Here is a 23,621-nt window from a genome sequence, read left to right on the forward strand (position 1 = left end):
CTTCTTCAGTCGGACGGCTTCCCTGACCACCGGTGTCCACCAGGAGGTTCGAGGGTTACCGCCCCTTGAGGCACCTAGGACCTTGAGACCACAGCTCCCCGCCGCGGCTTCGGCAATAGAGGCTTTGAACACCGACCACTCTGGTTCAATGTCCCCAACCTCCACAGGAAAAGCTCCGCCGGAGGTGTGAGTTGAAGGCCTCCTGAACTTGGGCCTCCTCCAGACGTTCCCAGTTCACCCGAACTACACGTTTGGGCTTACCAGGTCTATCCAGAGGCTTCCCCCGCCACTCGACCCAACTCACCACCAGATGGTGATCAGTTGACAACTCCGCCCCTCTCTTTACCCGAGTGTCCAAAACATACGGCCTCAGGTCCGATGATACGATAACGAAATCGATCATGGACCTTCTGCCTAGGGTGTTCTGGTACCACGTACACTTATGAGCATCCTTATGTTCGAACATGGTGTTTGTTATGGCCAATCCATGACTAGCACAGAAGTCCAGTAACAAACCACCACTCCGGTTCAGATCAGGGGTGCCGTTCCTCCCAATCACGCCCCTCCAAGTGTCTCCCTCATTGCCCACATGTGCGTTGAAGTCTCCCAGCAAGATTAAAGAGTCCCCTTCAGGAGCCCCATACAGGACTCTTTCCAGGGTCTCCAAGAAGGTACTCTGAACTGCTGTTGGGTGCATAAGCACACACAACAGTCAGAGTTTTCCCCCCCATAACCCGCAGGCGTAGGGAGGCGACCCTCTCGTCCACTGGGGTAAACTCCAACAACGAAGCACCTAACCGGGGACTTGTGAGTATCCCCACACCCGCCTGGCGCCTCACACCTTGAGCAACTCCGGAGAAGAATAGAGTCCAACCCCTATCCAGAAGTAAGGTTCCAGAGCCGACGCTGTGCGTAGAGGTGAGCCCAACCAGATCCAACTGGTAACGCTCCACCTCCCGCACAAGCTCCGGCTCCTTCCCCCCCAGAGAGGTGACGTTCCACGTCCCCAAAGCCAGCTTCTGTCGCCTGGGTCTGGTCCGTCGAGACCCTCCGCTTTCACTGCCACCCTTCTGGCAGCGCACCCGACCCCATCGCTGTTTCCCGTAGGTGGTGGGCCCGCGGGACGGAGAAGCGGAGGTGTTGCCCACGTTGCCTTTTCGGGCTGGGCCCGGCCGGGCTCCGTGGCAAGCCCGGCCACCTTTAACGCTACTGTCCACCTGAGTGGACATATAAAACATTTATTTTCTATATTTGAAAAGACTAGATAAAAAGAAACTAAAGTTAAAATCTTGTTGTTCATGCCCCAAGAGCAATAAAAACACTTGGTAAAAAAATCCTGACTGAGGTTTTCATAATTCATGCATGAAAGGGAGACCTACGTTTTTCATCATGCATTATAACTTATAAAACCTGTAAAATCTTGGTCACGACTGTTTTCTGTTTTGAATTTTAACAGTGGGTTATGTTGACATTCCAGTAATTAAATTATACAGGGGTTATAACATTTTGTAGAGGGTATTTAATACCTTTAAATCCTGAACCCATGTGATGTTTTTGTAAGAAAACAAGATACTTTGTGTCTTGCACTGTCCATGCATGTCAGCATTCATGAACAATGGTTCAATGTTATTATCAATCAGATGTAATGAAGACAAAATATGATATTTCACCTGCTAAACAGGTAGTTAAGGGTTAAGAGACCTTGCACTTAGTTTAATGTAGCACAGCCTTGTGCCCAAATGTATCACTTCACTGGTGTTAACAGATGGGGGAGCTATTGACTAACGTATACACTGCTGCCCCCTCCACCCCCCCAAAAGCACACACACTCTTAACATCCATCAATTAGATACTACCTTAAATAAATGGAGGTTCTTAGTAGGTTATTAAATGCTAATCAGATTTAGCTTTAACTCTGTCATTTTGATGATAGGCATACAATACGCAACTATGGAAATAATGACACTATTGGCAATTCTCCTCATACAAAACAGCTTTGCTTTTTAGTCCTAACAGCCTAAATTAACTTTATGTTGTTGCTCTGATGACAAATTGGGCCACACTACATTGTTTTAACCGGGGCCATTAAATCTGCTCTGTTGCACACAGGCCTATGTACATTTGGTGGCGCACGCATGGCGCACAGAGCCAAAGATAGAGTAACAAATCAGGAATTTCCCTCCTGCCACTCCTGAGAGCGCAAGAGAGGACAAACGTTACGGATTAAGCGCTTCTCCTCAGAGAGGAAAAAGCGAAAGGCAGCTGATTCGCCTCCATTTCTTTGTCAATCAGCATATCTACACGTTTCCACGCTCCTTCAGGGCATTGTTTTGGAAAAGAAATGTGTTTTATATCATTATGAGTCTCGAATCACGGGCTATGTATTACGACCTCTTTTAGAACATTTGGTGGAATAAACGGGGCACTGTCGGAAAACAGCATTTATCAAGAATACCGTGATTTGCAGGTTTCGGTTTTAGGACTTTTTTTCCGGCTGTTCGGTTGGGATTGCTGTCGCTGGTCACTTCTTTTGCCTCTGAGTTTCTGGGTGTTCGTAGGTGGCTGCAAGAGTTCTCCAAACACATTTTTGGACAAGGATTTTATGTTTACTCAGCAGATACATCTGGATTATACTCGGATTGTTTAAAAGCCAGTGCAAAGCCATCATCATTACTTTTCGGAGAAGGGAAATGCGGAGTAAAAACGGCGTCTAGAAGGATGCTGCTGCTTGTACAATGGAAGTGAAGAACTCTTTTGCTGTTGTTGCGGTGGTTTGTCTGTTCTTTTGCTCCAGTGTCAGCCAAGAACTCAACCCCAAAGGCAGAAATGTATGCAAAGCACCTGGGTAAGCATCCACGCAGAACAAGATGGGTTTATTTGTTGTTTATTCAAGTCAGCGTGTTGTTAGTTTTCCTTGTTTCCTTCATTCTCCCTTGCTTCAAAAGGCGACTTACTTTAAAACAATGAGTTGAGGTTGCACTAAATTAAAGTTATAATCTCATTCCTGAAGTCAGTTGCTAGTTATAATGATTTATTAGGATTTTGAAAATGCAGAAGACATCAATCAATATCTTGATAAAGCATTCACATTTTTAACAGTGTTCGCCTATGCACGTATAACGGTTTTCGGCAAAGTGGGGAAATGTAATGTTGATATTTGAAATCAACCACTGACTTCCTACATTTAACTTGTATTATTCAAGCATTCATATCAACATACATATTTGATGCATTCCTTTACGTTGAATACGTTGTTTTCTAACGTATTGCCAGTATAGCAGGAGTCCATTGAAGAAAGCAGCTATACAGATGTGTACATCTGGAACAGGATGTTTTGCAATGCTCTCTAGGGGGCGCTCTCGTTGACCTTCACAGTATTCTTGGCACCGTTTGATATCACATTGTGGTTGTTAATACATTTTTAGATTTTAGTTTTTATAAAATATTTTCACATTATTAAAGCAAACAACTTTGGTGGAAAGTTGATATTTATTAATTAAAGATAAAAGAAGTGAAAGGATTACAATCTAATTAACATCTCTCTTCTTTAAAAGTGAAGGCTTCAAAAAGCATCTCTTGATGACCTCTTACAACTTGTGGATTTCTGGTGTATAAAAAAATAAAATAACCAACGTCCAAATTGCTGACTGCAGCAGCCAAACGTTTTGGACTGATGTCTATGAATTTTGTGATAGTGGACAGAAGTGTAATCAAGGCATTATTCTCGTTTGTGCTATAAAAGACAAGAGTGATAGGAAACCATGTGATTGATATAATTAGTGTCTTGTTAAAAAAAAAAAACAGTGCATTTGAAAAGCCAAACAGCGCTATCATGCAGTCAGAATGAAAAGTAAAGTCAGCAAGACCTGACCTTTAAAGTTGAAGTTATGTTGTCATCTCATATATTGTTGTGTGCTTTTCTAGGCAACAAAGAGTCATTTACAAGAAACATAATGCCCTTTTAGTGATGTGTGAAGTTTTTTTTACCTGATATGCAAGTTTGACATTTTGCCCCCCTTCCTGTGTTCAACATGCATTGCAGTGAACTCTTCGCTCACCACTTACCCATTCTGTTTTAATATGTTCTGAATTGAATGCAATGCTTTCAACACTGATGCCTAAAAATAGGTTTTTCAATCAGTTAAAGAGCTGCTATTGAATTTATTGGCAAAGGCAGTTGATACGTGTGTTATGTAATAATGAAAAGCAAACAGAAATGAAGCTATGCTTCTAAACACCAAATTAGTTATAAACAACAGTGAATGCAATCTTTCTTTTTTTTGTGCTGACAATGATTGATGTGGTACAGCTGCTGAAAGTTAAATCTAGTTCCACATTATGCACATAAAATGAAAGTCCTATTTAGAAACCATTTTTATTCCATAACAAGTAAAAGCATACAGAGCTTGGACCTGTGATCTCTTCGAAGCGCCTATTTTGGCAACATAAAAAACAGTGCAGCTCCTTGCTCATTGACTGAAAGCAAACTGCCATCTTCAAACACTTAAGGGGGAAGCTGACGTGTTGCAGGGGCCCCGCAGAGGTCAAAGGCGTGGGAGGAAGACGAGACACATCCGTCCTTTCCTGACAGGCCTTAAACTTGGCTGCTAAATGTTGTCTCTGAGTTTTTACATTTCCCCCGTAACACACCTAAATAAACTAAGAAACCACACAGACTCAGGGGTTATCAGCTTTTGAGTGAATGAGCTGTATGAGAATGGGAATGACCTATATACAGATAATTATACAACCATGTTGTAGGCTATGTGTCATGAATGCCCTGCATACGTTTGCAGAATTTGGCACCAGCCACATCAATATAACTGGGAGATTAGAGAGGCATGAGTTGGGTGTGGATGCTGTCATTTGGATATGTGTTTGTTTCATTACAGTTTAGCCATGTTCTTCATCATTTTCAATCCCGTAATTTATTTTCCAGATCATCAGGATTTGTGTGCTGCAGTGGATGGGGGCAGCTAGGCGTTGAATGCTCGACACGTATGTACCGCACAGACATCATTTATAAGTACATGTCGTACAGTTCATTGTACCAGTTGAATAATGTGTTCAATTCTTCTTTACCCAAGCTCTCTGTGAAGGCAACTTCACCTGCAAGGAAAATGAGGTGTGTGTCAGGCCGAATGAATGTCGCTGTCGTCATGGATACTTTGGAGCTAGCTGTGACACTAGTAAGCAAGTTTTTTTTTAGCAGCATTTCTGCCTTTTGTCTCTCGTCCATGGTGTTTAAAGGTTAATGTTAGTGGCATGGCTTTGATTGGCAATGTTTATTTTTTATATATAAGTTTCCAACTTTGTTCCAGAGTACAATATCTAAACAACTAAAGTCCTCCTGGGTTGGAATGACATATGTTTATTGGCAAACCTGGAAGTTAGCATTGCACTGGTTCCCTCGGCAAAAAGCTAATGTGGGCAATGTAGTGTCAATTGGATATTTGTTCTTGTTGTTATTAAGAAGTTTTGCAAACAAAATATTATGATATTTACAATTTTTTTTGCAGAATAATATTCACACATTAACAACACTTTTATGATTTTTGAAGAATAAATTAAAAGCAAAGAAATTCACTTTTCTCGTAGAACAACATGTTCATTGTTTTAAGCTCATGTTAACAACATACCCTACTTCAAGCAAATAACCAAAAACACATTCACCTATTGAGTCCAAGTCAAACAAATACTAGTACAATCCTAAACATTGCACCTGTCCTTCATGTTAAAATTGCTGTTTGGATCATGTAGCCATGCTAGGCACAACGCACCACTGAGAGAGACAGTAGCTTTGCTTTAGACTGTCACTTTGTTTTGTATATTTGACAAGTCACATTAGTATTTACCATTTCCTGATTAATCTGCTCTCTAACAACAGAGTGCCCTACACAGTTCTGGGGCCCTGACTGCAAGGGAAAATGTCAATGTTACCCCAACGGCCAGTGTGATGACTTGACTGGCGAGTGTACCTGCAACCACAATCGTTGGGGACCTAACTGCGAGAATCCTTGCTTATGCAAAAATGGCAAGTGTGACCAAGAGACTGGCAAATGCACATGTCACCCGGGCGCCTGGGGTCCCCAGTGCAATAACAACTGCCACTGTACCAGCAACTCTGTCTGTGATGCAATGACGGGCCGATGTATGTGCAATCCTGGTTGGATGGGGAGGAGCTGTGGAACTCAGTGTAACTGTAACGGCTCACCATGCGACCAGTTCATGGGGCGCTGCCAGTGCCGGGAGAGGCTGTGGGGCCAACACTGTGAGCGCTACTGCCAATGCATCCACGGCAAGTGCAACCAGGCTGACGGTTCCTGCACCTGCACACCAGGGTACCGTGGGAAGTTCTGCAGAGAACCATGTCCTGCCGGATTCTATGGTCAAAACTGCAGGAACAGGTGGGGAAAAAGTCTTGGCAACACTTTTACAGATGCCTAATGTTCAATGTTCTTGTTTGATCCATATCATGGTGTGGTTTTGTGGTTTTAATAGGAAATAAGATTTTATATTTGCTGTGGTTGATAACCCTCAAAATGTCTCAGTGTTTTACTTAATGGTGCAATAATAAAGTGAGGTTTGGGAGTTGGTATTCACATTACCCATAATCGTCAGCCAACATTCAAAAGCAATTCAGGTTAAGTGTTTTACCTTCCATGGACTGTGAAATTCTCACATGATACAATTCCTTTAAAGTAAAAAGAACAGGGTTATAGTTTAATGCAGTTAGCTCCCAAATAAATGATAATTGATGCAACAATGAAAGGGGTTAAGGTAAACTGTTTTACTTCATTAAAATATGATGAAGGATCTTTCGTGCAAACCTGATAAATGACCTTTTCTTTCTTCTTCCCTGCTGACCACAGATGTGGGCACTGCAAGGGCCAGCAGCCCTGTAAGGTGACGGAGGGACGCTGCATCACCTGTGACCGAGGTTGGAATGGAACACGATGCGACCAGCTCTGCTTAAAGGGCTACTTTGGCGAAAATTGCCAGGAAGTATGTCCTCTCTGTAAAGATGGTCACCACTGTGATCCTATTCATGGCAAGTGCTCTCACTGTAACGCTGGCTGGATTGGGGACAGGTAAGACAACACGAAAATATTTCGTTTTTCTGTTAGGTCTGCATTTTTACATTGAGCTATGTAATTTTCAAAGTTAAAAACATTGGTTCCTTTAAGTAGTAGCTACTGTAATATTGCTTTCCATTCAGTAATAATGTCTGTGACGCATATGTCTTAGCTTGAAAATTACTGTAATCATTTAATTCCTTTTGTGTATAATAGGTGTGAGGTGCGCTGCCCCAACGGCACATATGGCGAGAACTGTGAGAACAACTGCAGTCACTGTTTTAACGGCATCTGTCATGTTGTCACCGGAGAGTGCTTGTGCGACCCTGGATTTTATGGCACCTAGTAAGTCTTAAGACACCTCATACGCAAAAAAAACTCACGCTTGTGCTTTGCAATATAAAGAGAAATTGGTCCATAGATTTGTATTACGTTTTTGTCAAACACTTAAATAATTTGAGAATTACACAAGCAAAGCATGTGTTTTGGGGCGTGTTGTTACAGATACTGATAAAGAATACTCTTTAAAAGTGGGAATGATTTAGCTTGGAACAAAAAACTGATCCCATTCATGACTTTTCTCACTTTCTGCATCAAATGTCTTGCACCTGTCAGTTGGATTGAACATTAAACAGATGTTGTTTTTGTCTGTACTCAAGCTGCAATATGACCTGTCAACCTGGCCAGTATGGAGTAAACTGCAACCAAACCTGCTCCTGCAATGACAAGAACTGTGATCCTGTGTCTGGTGCTTGCCATCTCCGTAAGAATGTTTTATTTTCTCTAAGGACATGCAAATGCTTTTTAGATGCAATGTTTTAAAGGTATTCCTGTGGATAGCAGTTGTCAGAAACTAGTGTTTTTCCAAATAACGTACCTTTTCAGAGACACACAAAAACTGCTATTTTCTTACTTTTATTACTCATACCAAAGGAATTATAACTTTTCTGAACTGTTTGTCCAAAGAGCCAGATGCCACTACTGCTGCCTGTGTATTCAGTGTCTCATAGTTGGCTGGAAACACTAAGTACCAACAAACACTTCTATTCAGGTCAGCATGTGTAGTGGGAGAGTTAACTTAGCAAGGCCTTGATAGCGTTTCCAGACCCAGACCGCTGTCCTTTTTATGGCTGTGTTTGTTGGCTCTGTTCCTGTCCAGCCAGAGAGAGAGGGAAGAGAGAGCGAGAGAAAGAGGAACTAGGAAATAGGAGCTCATTGTAGGCGGTCAGGACGAAGTTGTTTAGGATACAAAGGTAGGAATGATTTCAGCCAGTAGACATCATGGGCAGTGGCAGTTCGAAACCATCATGAGCTCTAGAAATTATGTAAATGACAAATTGGTTCATTATCCAATGATGAAATGTTATTGACCTGTGTAACTTCAAATGTTTTTGAGCATGGAATTGTGTGAAGACGCTTATCTCGTTTCCTTCAATAAAGGATAGTGTCATCTGCTAAAGGAGATAAAACGGAGGCATTGAAGGACCTTTTCTTAGCATTTAAGGAATTTCCTATGCATTTGACTGCCTCCATTGTCACTTTTACATGACTTCCCCACCCATAACGTTTCCCAATCTGTATCCAGCTGTGAGCATATAGCAATGACAACATGCCACGCCCAGACTGCCTAACAATCCATCTCAGCCTTATGTGACAGTGTAAAGATCCGACGGCCGGCGCTACTTAAAGCCATACTGATGGTTTGCTTGTCTTCTGGTGTCATCTGTCCATGCTAGCGCCAAAGGCAGTCAATGCTTATGCAATACAGCACGTTTTATCTCTGGGGTGTATCCCACTGGAAGAGGGAGGGGTGTTTAATAAATCATCGATGACTTAGGAGTGGGAGGCAGGGACGGGTGGGCGGTTGCTTGCAGGAAATCAGCAATGAAAGCACAAGTGGTCCTGTGTCTTGAGGGAGATAAGATTAATAGTGAATTAATGGTAGTGAATTTCAGCCTGTTGCAGTATTCCCCAGGGATGCTTCATGTCATCAGCTATTGAAAATCAATTGTTAACACAGCTCTGTGCTTTATCTTTATTATCAAAGCCAACCATCACATTAATAAAGATCATATAGAGTTAGCTAAGCACTCTCCTGAAGTCATTTTAATTCACTTGTACAGTAAATCATGATAATTTGCTAAGGTCTCTAGTGCTAGTGATGACAGAGAGAGAGAGATTTGTTGAAACTGGCATTAAAATGTTGCTGCGCCAATGTGGCACACCCATGATTCTCTGCTTCTCGTCTTTCAGTGCCCAACCAGCGGATGGGCGTGATCGCGGCTGGAACCTTGGTCTCTTTTTTACTGATTGTCCTCCTCTCACTGCTGTGCTGCTGCTGCCTGTGTCGACACAAAGAAGACCACAAGTGAGTGACAGATAGTTGTCTTCACCTCTATGGCCGACACAGGGGCTCGAGTTACATTACATGTCACTTTTTAGACGCTTTTATCCAAAGCGACTTACATACTTAATACTGTGGGCAACCCCCACAGGAGCAAGATCCTAGTAGGAGGCTTGACCTGGTTATGAAAATAGAGGAACATATTTTCTTTCTACTCTATCTCACAGGTACCAGGTTGTTAAATTAATAAATGCATTTCAATTGTATTTCAAGTGCTCTTGTATATTGACATAACAGTGTGAGTAGCAATGTGAGCAGCCCCAGAGTCCTCAAAAGAGGCATGGGGCCAGGTTTAATATGCCTCTTTTGAATGATTCATTTGGATTTCCATGCCGTCATCCCTTTTCAATCCTGACCAAGACATCTCTACCAACAGCAAAAAAGCCAAGCGGATCCTGTGTGGACGATTCAGCCGAATCAGCACTAAACTTCCCCGTATTCCACTGAGGCGACAGAAACTGCCCAAAGTTGTCGGTAAGCCCCAAAACTCTTCCTCATATCCCACAGCAGGGCTGCCAGAAGCTGCTGTGTTTTATGTAATCATCCTCTCTGGTGATTTTACAACACAGGCTGCTAAAGCCACATCACTCATAGCTTCATTAAAGTAGCAATTGAAAATATTTTTGCTTTGTGTATTTATCAAGAGGTTAATGTTGATTGCACAATGACAAAATAATAACAAATTACACATTGAAATTACATTCTGTAACCCCTAGTCGTGATCTCCCCTCAGCTCAACTCAACAAAATGGCTAGCTTTCCCCAATATCAACCATAGTAGCTATATTAATGGGTGTTTTAGTCCTTCTTTATCATAGCACTTAAATCAGGGCTTTGATTACTGTGCTTATGGTAGGATTATTACAATTTCTTTCTTGCTTTGGACAGTAATGTTTGCCTGGCTGCCAGCGGTAGCTACGTTGATACTGTCTGCGTTGCGCAGTTTGTTAGACAAACGCAGTATGCATTTATGTGTTGCTGGTAGCTTATCGAAAACAGAAAGTGATGTGTTTGTCTTTGTGACAGCGGCACGAACAATAATATCCCTCTGAAACACTGGAGGGGTGAAATCTGTTGCCACTTCAAAAGCCAATGCATACTTATCACAGACCAGTAAATAAAGGTTATTTAGACTTGACATGATATAAAGTTGTTTCACAAGCTCTCAGTGCTTTTATATACGTCTTCAGCTTATCACAGCAGGGACAATGACAGCAATGCACAGCAATCAGATTTACCATTTTTCCTCAGTCGTCTCAGATGATAAATAGGGTTGAAGAGTGTATGGTGGCTGCCAGGCGAGTATGGGGTTTCATTTGAAAGGAATGCACTGGTTTTAGAGCTCCTTATTATATTTGGCACCCTCAAATGCCATGTGTTCATATTATTACAACCCTAAACTGGGGCTTTTTTTTCTCCCCATTTTCTTTACTTCCATCATCTTCTTCCCCAAGTAGTTTTTTCTGGGACTGAGGAGAAGGCTGTGTTATTAAAAGAAGGCCAGTGGTTGTCGGGGGGCCCGGGTGGTGGTGAGTGACGCGCTATCAAAGGCCACACTGTTTGGGTGGACGCTCTGCTGCTCCATGCGGAGGTCTCGTGGTCTGTGACAGATCTGTCTGTGACCCCAGTCCTATATTCACAGCCAACAGAGAATATATGATATATTTAAAAACACTACACACAATGCAAAATAGCTACTTAAATACATACTTAAATATATAAATGTTGCCCCTATAAGCTATGCTATATCACCAAAATGATTTCCCTCTTCTGACAATACATGCAAATGCAGAGTAAATGAGTTGTTATTCCTGCATATCAGAACAGCAATACTGTTCAACGACTTTATGTAATTTCCAATATTTTCAAGCATGGAAATATTCATCTTACTTTTCAGACCTATGTAGAAGCCCATTTGTATTAACTGTGCAAATGTTTTTACTTACTAATTGAAGTATGAGATTAATACTGTTTACCTAACAGCACTGACAGAATATGGGGATGACATTTTCAGTATTGCTGAAGCAATTAGTAATTTATTGAATGATTACACTGACAGAAAGTTAATAAACAGCAATTATCATAATCGATTTATTGTTAAAAATCATTCATCGAGATATAAACCCAAACATTCTCTGGCTCCCGTTTGCCAAATATGCTGCACTCTCTGACAAAGCAAGCCAAGGGAGTGGGTAACGGGAACTTTTAAATGGGAATCTTTCTCGAACGTTCTAGGGAATCTTTTTCCAATGTTTTAAGTTTCAATGATTGACTAGTACAACAAATACATATTCAAAGTGTTACACAGCAGTTTTCCTAACATTGCTTCAGTTTAAACATTGTTATGAAGCAGTCTAATTAGATGTTCCTTAAAGGGTTCTCCTGAAGTCAGGGTACTGTAGAAGAAGTTGATGACCGGGTTTCTTTTCCATGTCTGAGCAGCATGCGCCTCCTCAGCTATTCTTTAAGCTAGTCCCAATCATGCCTCAGTCAAAATGCAATACTGGGACAGACTTGCCTTTGTCATCAGTGTGGGACATTAATACGCTTGTTTATGGAGAGCCTGACCATGTGAAGCAATGTGCCAGAGGCCTAAAAAAGCAACGTCATCTTAGCCAAATGTGTTTTTTTTTAAAAGATCGATCATATAAGACAAGCTTGTGCCAATCAAATGACAGTTCAGACATCAATACCCAGTCAAATATATTACTGGTATGCATCGCTGTCATCCTTTCTGGTTTGTCCTATTCAAATGTTTGCTTCCTTGCTTTCTCTTGGATTACCCGCAGAAGCTTGGTCTGCCAACATTTTAGAAACCCTAACTCTGACTGGGGCTACACAGTCCTGCACACATGCATTCCAGAGGGGGCCCAATGGGGCTGGAAACAGGAAGTGGTCACATTTACCCCAGCCTGTGTCAGAACTGTGATTTATCCACACCAGGGTCAGTGGCAACAGATGTGGCAAGACAAAATAAAAACGAAAAGGGGGAAGTATAGGAAAGTAAGACAACATTTACCTCTCTGTTAGAAAAGGAGAAATAGCTACATGAACCTCTTGGCAAAACTAAGGCTGTTTGTTTGTAGTTTGGCATTCCATTCTAAACATTTACCCCACGCCCAACAGATTCACGTCTGTCCGGCATTCCTCACATCCTTTGTGTCCAAATGTTTCCCCTCGGGTAAGGGTTGAGAGCAGCGCCACCTGCTTTTTTTCATCTCTATTTATCCTGGGAAAGTTAGATGGAATTGCAAATGTGTTTGCAGCAACACTCAACCATACATTCGTGCAGTTGTGAGATGCCTAAAGGAAACGTTCCCACACCCTAAAGTCCTTCTTGAGTGCATTTAACTAAGTGGCAGTACATGCTTTCACTTATCATTATGAAGTAAAAGTTAATTGCACAATGTAATGGCTGTAGATATCATCCATGTTTGACTGGTTCCTTTTAAGCCTAATTTAACAACAAGTTGTTAAGTAATGTGTCTGCTTTTAGGTTGCAAACTCCCCTCACGATAAACATACTTGACATATTCCATCATTGCTTAGCCGCCTAGCATTTTATTAATGCAACTCAACAAAATAGCTAACAGTAGAAAGGTAGCGAAAAGATGATAACTGTGAAAACTTTTCCCGCTAAAAAAAAGTTCATCCTCCTAGATCAGTATACAACAAAAAGCTACCTATGACTACTACCGTATGTTTTATATTGGCCTGCAATGAAATGGAATGTCTCTATTTCCGTTTCTATCAATGTTTCTTGATTTTGACGGATATCTCTGCTAGCGTTAGCATTGTTGCAAACGAACAAGTCGATCAATCTTGGTGTTTAGAATAAAACTATTACACCAAAAATATGTTGTTTATGTCAATGTCTATGTTGCACAGTATCTTTGAAAACAAATGTTGTTTGTCTGGTGTTGTTCGTAGATTTGAGGGAATTGTTCTGACATTGGCACCAACAAAAACACAACTTGATTCTGATTCTGAGAAGGATTGGGAAGAAGTTGTAAGGTTTTCTGTTTGGAATTTAAGATGTTACCAAGGGGAAAAGGGCAGTTTGAGATGTATGAGTAATTGTGATTAACTGTCAACATTGATAGCTATTGGCCATTTTGAATCTCACTCAGTGTACTTTTTGTTTTATTTGCAGGCAATCCTGTCACCCTGACACAGGCTATTTCAGGCTGAAACACATTGTTTATTCTTTTTGGCAACTCATTTCCCCTTTTATTTCCAGATTTCAACAACTCGACCAAGCATTTGAACTAGCCATGTTCATGTCACATCCCACCTCTCTGGCCTTAAGACTAAGTCTGTGACCCCCCAACCCCCCCCCCCACTGAGCAACTGTGGTGGCAGAGCTCTGCAGCTGGGACGTGTAAATAATGCCCTGTTGTGCGTTAGCCTCCATGAAGGGAGGGATCACAGTGGCGTTCCAGTCTGCAGGACAATCTTCCCCACTAGACAGACAGTCTGGACCTCAAGGGTAGCAGTTGCTCATCAATGCTCACAAGTAATGTCATAAAATACCCATGTGCTGGCTTGTTGACTAACTTAACTGAAGTCTTTGTATACGTTAGCTGCTCTACATTCCTCAGTCACTCTCTGCCTGCTGCTGCACAGTAAAGAAACTGACAGTTAAGGTAGGGCAAATAAATAACCCTGTCTTATTCCTTATTTATTCCTCTAATTCAATGAGGGCAAATATTATTTTGTCAACAACACCTATGGATACATAGGTTGGATTTGTAGTCTTTTTTGTAGCCACAGCAGTCCAACAACTACTACTGCACATGTAGGAAGAGCAGGGTGGCATTATTCTGGTAAACAGGATATCTCTTAATAATCTCACAAATGTGGATGGAAGTCCACTCTACATTTGTATCAAAACACATGCTATGTTTGGTCTTTTAAGCCCCTTTTACACACATATGTACTTGCTTATTGTAGACATGTTGCACCTGTGTTGACATTAGCCTCCCTACAAGTAACACAAAGGCATTGGACTCCATAACTCAAACATGTAGTTCAGAGGTTTAAATGACTTGTTTTAGATAAATGTGATACAATATTTTGTATAGGATCAGTGTAGCAATACAAATGAATCTAATTCTTATTTCCTAGTATGTCAGCTAGACTTTTAACATATCTTCTATCTGAAGTAGTAACATACAGATACATTTTTTTTAAATATAAGTTAGACTCAGCAGCTAGAAACCATGACCATGACTAAATGTGGTTGTTGTTTGAGAAAATGTTGAAACCAGAACAGAAAGTCACATGGTGCGAGGCAGACGGATGGACACAGGAAGCAAGGGGATAAACATCAGGCTGTAATTTGATGAAAAATAAACCAGACATGTTTATCTTACACGTTGTGGTGAGAGAAACCTCTAAACAGAACCCTTGCTAAAGTTATGAGTTTGAATTGTACTATTATTATTTGATTTAGTTGTTAGTTGCCTTTTAAAAGTATATGCATATCAGACACTTAAACTGCGTACGCATGGACAATGTATCTGAATCTCAGATTACAGATTAAATACAAAGTAATTGCAGTCTTCCTTGTTGCCAAGTCTGCAAAGATCTGGCAGTAAATCACTTATCTTTAGTTACAGTCAAACAACAACAGCTATGGAGCTAGGATTTGGTACAGTTTGGGGATTTCTTCCATCTTGGGGATTTATTTATCCAAACAATTGGATGCACCCATGTGTCATCGGGCATGTACACAGGAGCATCTGATGTGGTCGGTCATGTTGAGTTAACGCCCAGGACACTTTAGGCCAAAACTCACGCCAGATGGGGAGATCAGCCGCAAGTGTTCCTCAGAAACCACAGCTGTCTTGAGACTGAAGGGTCAGCAGAATGCTGCAGTGTCTGACAGGGAGGAAGGAAAAGAGAGTGAGAGAGAAAGAGGCAGAAAGTGAGAGAGAAAATGACCTGATCTACATTGTTAAGGGAGAGGATTCTCTGGAAGATGACAAATGAACTAAAGTACAGAATAAGGCATGTAATAACATCAACGTAGCAACATTTTAACTCTGGATCAATACTTAGTAGTATATCAGATATTATCCCTTTTTTACAAAAACATATTGAAAATCATACCAAATGTTGCGTTTGAAAGGAAACCCTCACATCGTCAGAAATATGTACAGATGACGTGTTTCTCCGTGTTTCCAGTCTTCTTGTAAGATAAATAAATCATATATTAATTAGCTTTGTAATTAATGAGATGCTTATGATTCAAATGTTGTCATCATAGTCAAGACTTGTATTTCCAAATCTGCTAAACTATCCCCAAACTAAATATTTTTAAGAATAGTTTTTCCCGTTTCAAATCCTTTTATTCATTAGATATGATTTAGAATGTCATAGATTGTGAAAATAAGAATATATGTTAGCTCGCATACTTCTTTACAAAGTATGCATTCATTTATAAATGATTACATTATTTAGTTGTGTGGGCCAACAAGAACCTTTCCAAAATAAAACGGTGGTAGGCATGGGTTTTTCAGATAATCTGTATCTTGTTTGATGGTCAGAATGGTGTATCTTGTTTGTCTTTTGACTTGCTAAGATTCTAGGTGAAACTTGATTCACTTTTGATAACAAGATATAACAATAATAAACACCTCATACAAAAATACTGTAATTTCCTTGCAAAAGCCCATTATGTTGAAGCTTTGGTTAACTTAATTTCAGAACCAATGCAAAAAAAAAGAAATCAGACACAGTAAAACCAACACTTTTGACATCTCTGCAGCAGTTGTGAGTGAGTGAGAACAGACTGTTGTTCTTGTAACATGGTACAATACCCTCTGCCTGACCTTTTGGCTTCTGTGTTTGTTTTCTGTTCTCAGTAGCCCACCACGACCCAGAGAACTTCAACTGCAGCTTCATCGAGCCTCCGTCAGTGGCCGAGCAGCCCTCCCCCTCCTCCTGGTCGTCTCAAGAGTCTTTCTCTTCCTTTGAGAGCGGAGACGAGGGGCCAGTTTACAGTGTGCCCCATGAAGGTGAGTCATCGCTTGAATAAATAAACAGTTTAGTTATCTCGTTATGACGCACATAAATCCCTAATTTGTCTTTGGCATGTAGGAGCCTTTGCATAAACACTGATAGACATTGTTTTTTCTGAAGTCAAGATCCCCAACTTGACTCACCGGCTTCTGTAGATCTCATTATGGAGATAGTTCCTTTATCATATGTGATCTAGGCCCATGTTTTTGCTCCAAGAATGAGGAGAGTATAAACAGGAAATGGAATGGTCAAGTCAGCACATGGCACAAATCCAAACAATGACTAACTCCTTGAAGTTTGATGGAAAACACCCATTTAATCAGTTTCTATTCTGGAAGTCTGACAGTACACGTCGGGTTTTGTATCGGGGATTTGTGTGTGTGTTGAGTGATTGTTTGATGGGTTTTTAGTGTTGTCTAAATAGTTTGGTTTGGTTATCATTCTTCTTATGGTTGGTTCAAGGGCTTTGAAACAATTGATTTTGATTAAAAAGCCTTGGGCATAACAAGTATTGTTGTAAACATCACAAAAGGGTTCTGAAATAGAGTTGATAGGATCTGGATCCGGGCCTCTCTAGCCTTATGTGTTTATAAAGTAGCAATTGAAGTGGTTGAGCTTTACGTTTTTTAAATAACATGTTTTATTTTCTTGTGGAAAGACAAAAAAAGTCTCCTTAACAATGTAAACAATGCTGATATTTGTGACCTGCTCTATCGAAATCAGTAGCATTGACCCGAAGACACATTTTGAGTTGTATACACTGCTGGAAAGAGGATATTCCTAGCTTTCTAATGATATCAGGATTGTTTTTGTACTCCAAATATTAAGCAAAATATGTCACATTATATAATGACTGTCACCGAGACATCATTTTGAGAAAAAGGCCTTCAAAGTTTTCTCTTCTCTGAAATCCATCAATCTGATTGATTATTAGTGGAGCAAATGATCAAAATACTACGGAGGGAAGATATTTTCGTTTGGAGGGAAGCTTGCGAGTGTGTGTGTATACGTGTGCGTGTGTGTGTGTTTTTGCGTTTGTGTGTAGTGTTTGTTTCCCGGGGAAAACACTCACGAGAAACTCCGGCTGTTGTTATGCCTGCTGTGACTTTAAGTTACTCCGTTCTCCGCTTGTAATTATGCCGAAGCTTCAAAGCGGTATTTATCATCTGAATTTGCCGAAACAAGTTTAATATTCTGAAAGCCAAGACTTTTTTTAATTGAAATCAGATGAAAACAAACTGTAACTGACCCTGCCGTGTTATCTATGATTACTATACTCTTACATTCATAATTTCAGCCGGAGGGAGGGGGGGGGCGGCGCTGCGGAAGAGCAGATTGCGAGTGAGAGGTGCCTGTCTTCGTCCCTTTACAAGCTTCAAAAATGTATTTATCGTGTGATTTTGGAAATAAAAGTTTCATATTCTGAAAGCCAAGACTTTGTTTGTTTAAAATCAAACAAAACACCCGAACCCCGAAAAAATAGTTTTTTACGTAAATCCACGTTTATTTTGAAATGAGCCGTTGCGACTTCCGACTGATTTCGATAGAGCGGGTCACATTTGTGAATGTCACATATGTAAGCCATTGTTTTTTAAGACTCAGATTTAAAAGCTTTCCTTAAAGGGGACCTATCATGCAAAATGCACCTTTGTACGTCTTTTATACATGCATATGTGTCCCCGGTGTGTCAGAAAACAAAACCCTCTCTCTTTTCCACCATACCCAAATCTCTAAAAACGTGGCTGCAGCAGAGCTGATACAGACTGATACAGATTTGAAATTGTTCTGACGTCAGAAACGGGGAGCTCCGCCTATATGGGCAACTCTCCACCTATCAGGGGAATGAGAGGTTGCCGTGGCATGGTAACAGCATGGTAACAGCATGGTAACAGCATGGTAACATCACGCTCGTGCCTCGCCCCCCTCCTTTGCAGGGGGGCGTGGTCAGCTGCAGCTCATTTGCCACATAATCAGCCCTTGCAAAAACAGGGCTGGAATACAGCAAATAGAGCGAAATGAGGTATGGCTAAAATGCATGATCTGTTTGGTATTTTGAAAAAATAAATTCACAGGCATGTTTTATATAGGTATGGCCCTACAATATATTATTCAAATATAGCATGATATGTCCACTTTAATTAATTAATTAATGAACACACTAAACTTGTAGCATTTGTATTGTAATGTCAATTACAATCTGTAAAGCATACAAAATATCATAGACACGATAAATATCTACTACACTGAACAAAAATATAAACGCAACACTTTTGTTTTTGCTCCCATTTTTTATGAGATGAACTCAAAGATCTAAAACATTTTCTATATACACAAAATAACCATTTCTCTCAAATATTGTTCAAAAATCTGAAAAAATCTGTGATAGTGAGCACTTCTCCTTTGCCGAGATAATCCATCCCACCTCACAGGTGTGGCATATCAAGATGCTGATTAGACAGCATGATTATTGGACAGGTGTGCCTTAGGCTGGCCACAATAAAAGGCCACTCTGAAACGTGCAGTTTTGCTTTATTGGGGGGGTCTGGGGGGGTCCGAAAACCAGGCAGTATCTGGTGTGAGGGGTAGGAGTAGGGGTAGGGTTAGGGTTAGGGGTAGGGTTAGGGGTAGGGTTAGGGTTAGGGTTAGGGTAAAGTTGTGAATCGAGTGGCCTGTGTTCGTCGTCCATTACATACGCCTGCCCATACCATAACCCCACCACCACCATGGGCCACTCGATTCACAACATTACCCTAACCCTACCCCTACCCCTACCCCTACTCCTACCCCTCACACCAGATACTGCCTGGTTTTCGGCAAAGCAAAGCTGCACGTTTCAGAGTGGCCTTTTATTGTGGCCATTCTAAGGCACACCTGTGCAATAATCATGCTGTCTAATCAGCATCTTGATATGCCACACCTGTGAGGTGGGATGGATTATCTCGGCAAAGGAGAAGTGCTCACTATCACAGATTTTTTCAGATTTGTGAACAATATTTGAGAGAAATGGTTATTTTGTGTATATAAAAATGGTTTAGATCTTTGAGTTCATCTCATGAAAAATGGGAGCAAAAACAAAAGTGTTGCGTTTATATTTTTGTTCAGTGTATATTGAAAGTTGGTTGACATTAACTAACATCGGCCTTTATAAGCTAGTGATCACAGAATACCAAAAAAGGCCATATTAGCAATCACAAGTGTATTGTCAATAAGCTATGTGTATTTGTAAAAAATATATATTTAAAACGTACTAAGTGTGAATACTGTATAGTGTTGACTAATATCTGTTGATCTTCTAATGATCCACAGAATCTGTGCATGAAAGCAGAGATAAGCGCAGCCCTAGCCCAGCAGCAGAGAACCCAGAAGATGAGGACGATGCAGGGGAGTACACCTCCCTGAAAGACACCAGTGTCTCAAAACTAGAAGGCAGCGAGCAGCCCCTGCTCAAGTCCTCTGACAGTGAAGGCTCCACCAGTGGCTCTGAGTCCAATACTGCAGCCCTCTATGCCCGCATTGCCCGCCTCTCCAAGCAGTCCAAGGAGGACGATGGCAGCGGCAAGGATGGAGATGGCACTCCTACTCCAGAGGCAAAGCGAAATGGAAAGCCACCACCTTCACCTGGCAAGCCCAAACCACGTCCTCCAGACCCCTCCACTAAGCCCAAAGTATCGTGGATACATGGAAATACTACAGGTTCTCCCCAGCCAGAGCAACAGGGGCATGGGGGAATGAAGGCCCTTGCAGTGCCAAAGGAGAAAAAGAGGAGCTCCAGCACTTGCTCAGCCAGAAGCGAGGAGCAGCAGAAAATGAAGGAGAGGAGCCGTGAGCAACAGAAGAAACAAGAGGGGAAGGAGGCAGACATCAATGGCTCCCCTAGCAAACACAAGCCTCTGCGAGGCAAGAAGTCTGGGGATGAGCCCAGCAGTCCCAGTCACATGGAGCACATCAATGGTGTTGTGCAGAATGCCCTCAAGAAGATAAGTAGCTTCCACAACACCTCACCTGAGAAGAAGGGTGCTGACATTCCAAAGGAGACCACCAAGGAGCCACCCAAGAGCCCCAAGGTCATCCACCCTCATATGAACTCTGAGGCTGCCACACTCCTGGCTGCTCAGCTGAAGGAGAAAACCCAAAGCATCAACAGGAACGAGGGGACAGGTTTGACGAAAACCAACGGTCTCTCCACACCCAAGGGAAACCGAGAGAAGCCAACACCTCCACAGAAAGCCAAGAGGACCCCCTCCAGCGGATTAAGCCAGCAGGGCTCCACCAAGCCCTTACTGCCAACTTCAAACAGCCTCCAGAAAATGGTGGCTCCAGTCGCCACCGACCTCGGGACCCCTGAAGCCAAGAGCCCGGAGAAGCAGGACTTGAACGGCTCAAGGGCAGGGGACCCGATGTTTGATCCCACGCCAAAGAAAACTCCCATGAAAAAGCCACCAAGGAAGAAAGGCAAGGAGGGTACTTTGGATACATCGGAAAGTAAAACGCCCCATCAGCAAAAGACAGCCATCATGCCACCACAGGTAGTGAAATAAGGGTTTTTAAAGACAAATGACCAACGTGTTTGATGGATTTCAAAGAGACTAAAATGGATTTGTTGTAAGGTGAACCATATCGTTTTTCAATCAAGGGACATTTTCTATGTAAGTGTGTTGCGACTCCAGGACTAGGAGTGAGAAATACTTTTAAATCAAGGGCGTAATTGAGCCAAATTGGTGAGTTGTATTATTATGACCTCTATACACCATTGTATTACATTTCAAGGATCGTTTATCATATAATGACTATGCAACATCCTCCATAGTTCATTCATCTCTATTCCATTGCAGTATTTCCACCACTATATTTATATATGGATTGCTTTTGAGGTTGCATAACTGTAATTCTCTATGCAGGTGTAGGAAAGAAAGCTATTTTTTATGTGCGCTATCCAAAGGTACTAATGGTACTTAAAATAACCAGAACATTTGATCCTTTTAGGATTGCAAGCTATTTTGATTTATTTGTTAAGTTTGTGGACCAAGATACATTAATACAGTTCAATACTTGTCGATTAAGAGCAACACTTGAAGTGTGAATTGTTGGGGAATTTCTTCAGCAAAGAAATAACCTTTTTATGTTCCTTGGCTATTTTGCTATTATATCAAAGTTTGATATACCAAAATATAAAGAAACATTATTCTTTGAACAACTTAATTTGACATCCCGAGTATGCCACATTTAGGATCTAAAAGTCCTCTGTTCTTGTAAGTCACACTTAATTCCTCATTGAGTTTTAGGGCTCTTCCCTTAGACCTTTTTTTCAATTTTGGATTTTAACACTTAGCTCTCCTTTGTTTAACTCTGTCAGACAATGTTTGTAGAAACCCAAACAAATGCTTTGATTTATCTGCAAAAAGGGCTGCTTTAAACCTCTTTCATACTTGGGCTAACACCAAATCACTAGAATGTGCTCTTACTGTACGATTTATTCAGTCAGCTAAACCACTAAACCAAAAATAAAATCCCAAGCTATCTGATCTCCTCACTTTGTCATGCTTAGAAATCATTTAAAACAGAATCCTTTCTCTGTACTACAGCAACATCCACAGTGTATCTATGCTGTATTTGAGTAAAACATACTACAGGACACCCCATAAATCAGATGCAGTAAATATTTTTTGTTAAAGCAATAACTGTTGGTAGAATTCTCGACAGAGCCGACTACAAGAGGAGACTGCCATGTGTCTTTATCTGCTCTTTTAGTTTAGTCGAGAAACTAGGTCAATATCCCAAACTGAGCTACTCCCTTTCACATAAATTTGTTTATGCCATCGGGGAATTAAGTGGAAAAACATCTTGTCACGGATGTTTTGCCCCTTAAGGATCGTATTATCTTAAGCTAGTAGACTTATGCTAAAGGTTGCTTCGATTTAATTTGTTTTAAGGGTAGGTCAGTAAGGTTAAGTGGTACCATGCCTTGAGCTTTGAAATGTGCCTCAACTGTAGATCAGTTTAAGCAAAGAAGCCATGTTTGCCTTAATGTTGTTGCCAACTTTTATTTCAAGTGTAGATCCTAAAATAATTATACCAAAAAGTTGGTGGGGTGGAATACTTGAACTGGAATAATTCAGTTTGTGTCACTTATTGGTGGAGAGCTATTTTGAAAGTAGCATTTAATCATGATTGCTAAACAATGGATGATTGTTATGGTTATGGTGATTATGGCATGTTTGTTAATATGCCATTGGTATGTTTGCGGTTGAAGAATATTTTAAATTCAAAGCTAATTGAATTTTTTTCTTGGTTTTATGTGTTTATATCAAGGTACAACGCATTTCTTTGGTTATTTTTTCAACATTTTCTACTTGTATACATTGTGTACTTTTATTATCTTTGTAAGCTGTGCTTATATGACCTTTGTAGTTCTGTTTTCCTTGGTGTCAATGAACTGGCTTTCATGTTGTATTTGCTTTTCCTTTTTCTTTTGTTATGTTGCTTATTCTAAGCTCTGAAGCAAACCTACAGTATGAGTACTTTCCACCTTGTAAAGTTTACATTGGCTTTGTAATTGTTCTCTGTTGATGTTATTGTTTGTTTAACACTTAACTGCATGACGCAGATTGTAATTATACAGCATTAATAGCTGCACCGGAAATCTGTAACTTTTTGTTCCCTTCAGTTGTTATGATTGCCCCCATAAATAAGATAAACTCATACGGAAAGGATTGTACAATACTACTATGATACCACTGTTGAAATAATTGCATATACTTAAAAACATAACTTTGTGTTATTTTGAAGTGGCAATTTTTATCTGACTGGCCCATGCCTGTTTTTATAGGTACACAGTGCATTTTTGTAAAGAGGAGCCTGAAAAGCTGCAGAAACGTTACCAACTGTAAGGTATATTTTGTCTTTTGTGGTTTGTGTTTAGCGACATTGATTTCCATTTGTGTAAGGGTATTAAATTGGTGTTTTCTCATTTACTTCTTTGGAATAAAAAAAGCAATACATGTAGCTGTATAAAAAACAGAAGTTAAATCTCATTTAATCACTTTGCAATGTCATTCATCATACACTAATTGACCTGATACATTCTCATGGGGGCATGCCCTCTCCTTGGCATCTTCT

General features: G+C 40.9%; 1 protein-coding gene across 1 annotated transcript; it reads left to right on the forward strand.

Moving 5' to 3' along the window:
* The first annotated feature begins 2,171 nt into the window (after nt 1–2,171).
* scarf2 (scavenger receptor class F, member 2) lies at nt 2,172–23,525 on the forward strand. The gene is made up of 11 exons (XM_034225332.1): nt 2,172–2,845; nt 4,940–4,998; nt 5,088–5,189; nt 5,888–6,407; nt 6,873–7,091; nt 7,293–7,421; nt 7,736–7,839; nt 9,330–9,444; nt 9,857–9,954; nt 16,349–16,501; nt 19,812–23,525. Exons 1-11 carry the CDS (start codon nt 2,736–2,738, stop codon nt 21,041–21,043), a joined length of 2,841 nt encoding a protein of 946 aa, XP_034081223.1. The 5' UTR covers nt 2,172–2,735; the 3' UTR covers nt 21,044–23,525.
* The last annotated feature ends 96 nt before the right edge of the window (nt 23,526–23,621 follow it).

Source organism: Gymnodraco acuticeps, unplaced genomic scaffold, assembly GCF_902827175.1.
Source record: "Gymnodraco acuticeps unplaced genomic scaffold, fGymAcu1.1, whole genome shotgun sequence".
In the NCBI taxonomy this organism is placed as follows: Eukaryota; Metazoa; Chordata; class Actinopteri; order Perciformes; family Bathydraconidae; genus Gymnodraco; species Gymnodraco acuticeps.

Bases quoted from the DNA above. Each gene is read 5' to 3' on its own strand.
- scarf2 (XM_034225332.1), top strand. From the start codon at position 2,736: ATGGAAGTGAAGAACTCTTTTGCTGTTGTTGCGGTGGTTTGTCTGTTC. The intron at 5,190-5,887 runs GTAAGCAAGTTT...CTCTAACAACAG, and splicing joins TGGAGCTAGCTGTGACACTA to AGTGCCCTACACAGTTCTGG. The intron at 6,408-6,872 runs GTGGGGAAAAAG...TGCTGACCACAG, and splicing joins GGTCAAAACTGCAGGAACAG to ATGTGGGCACTGCAAGGGCC.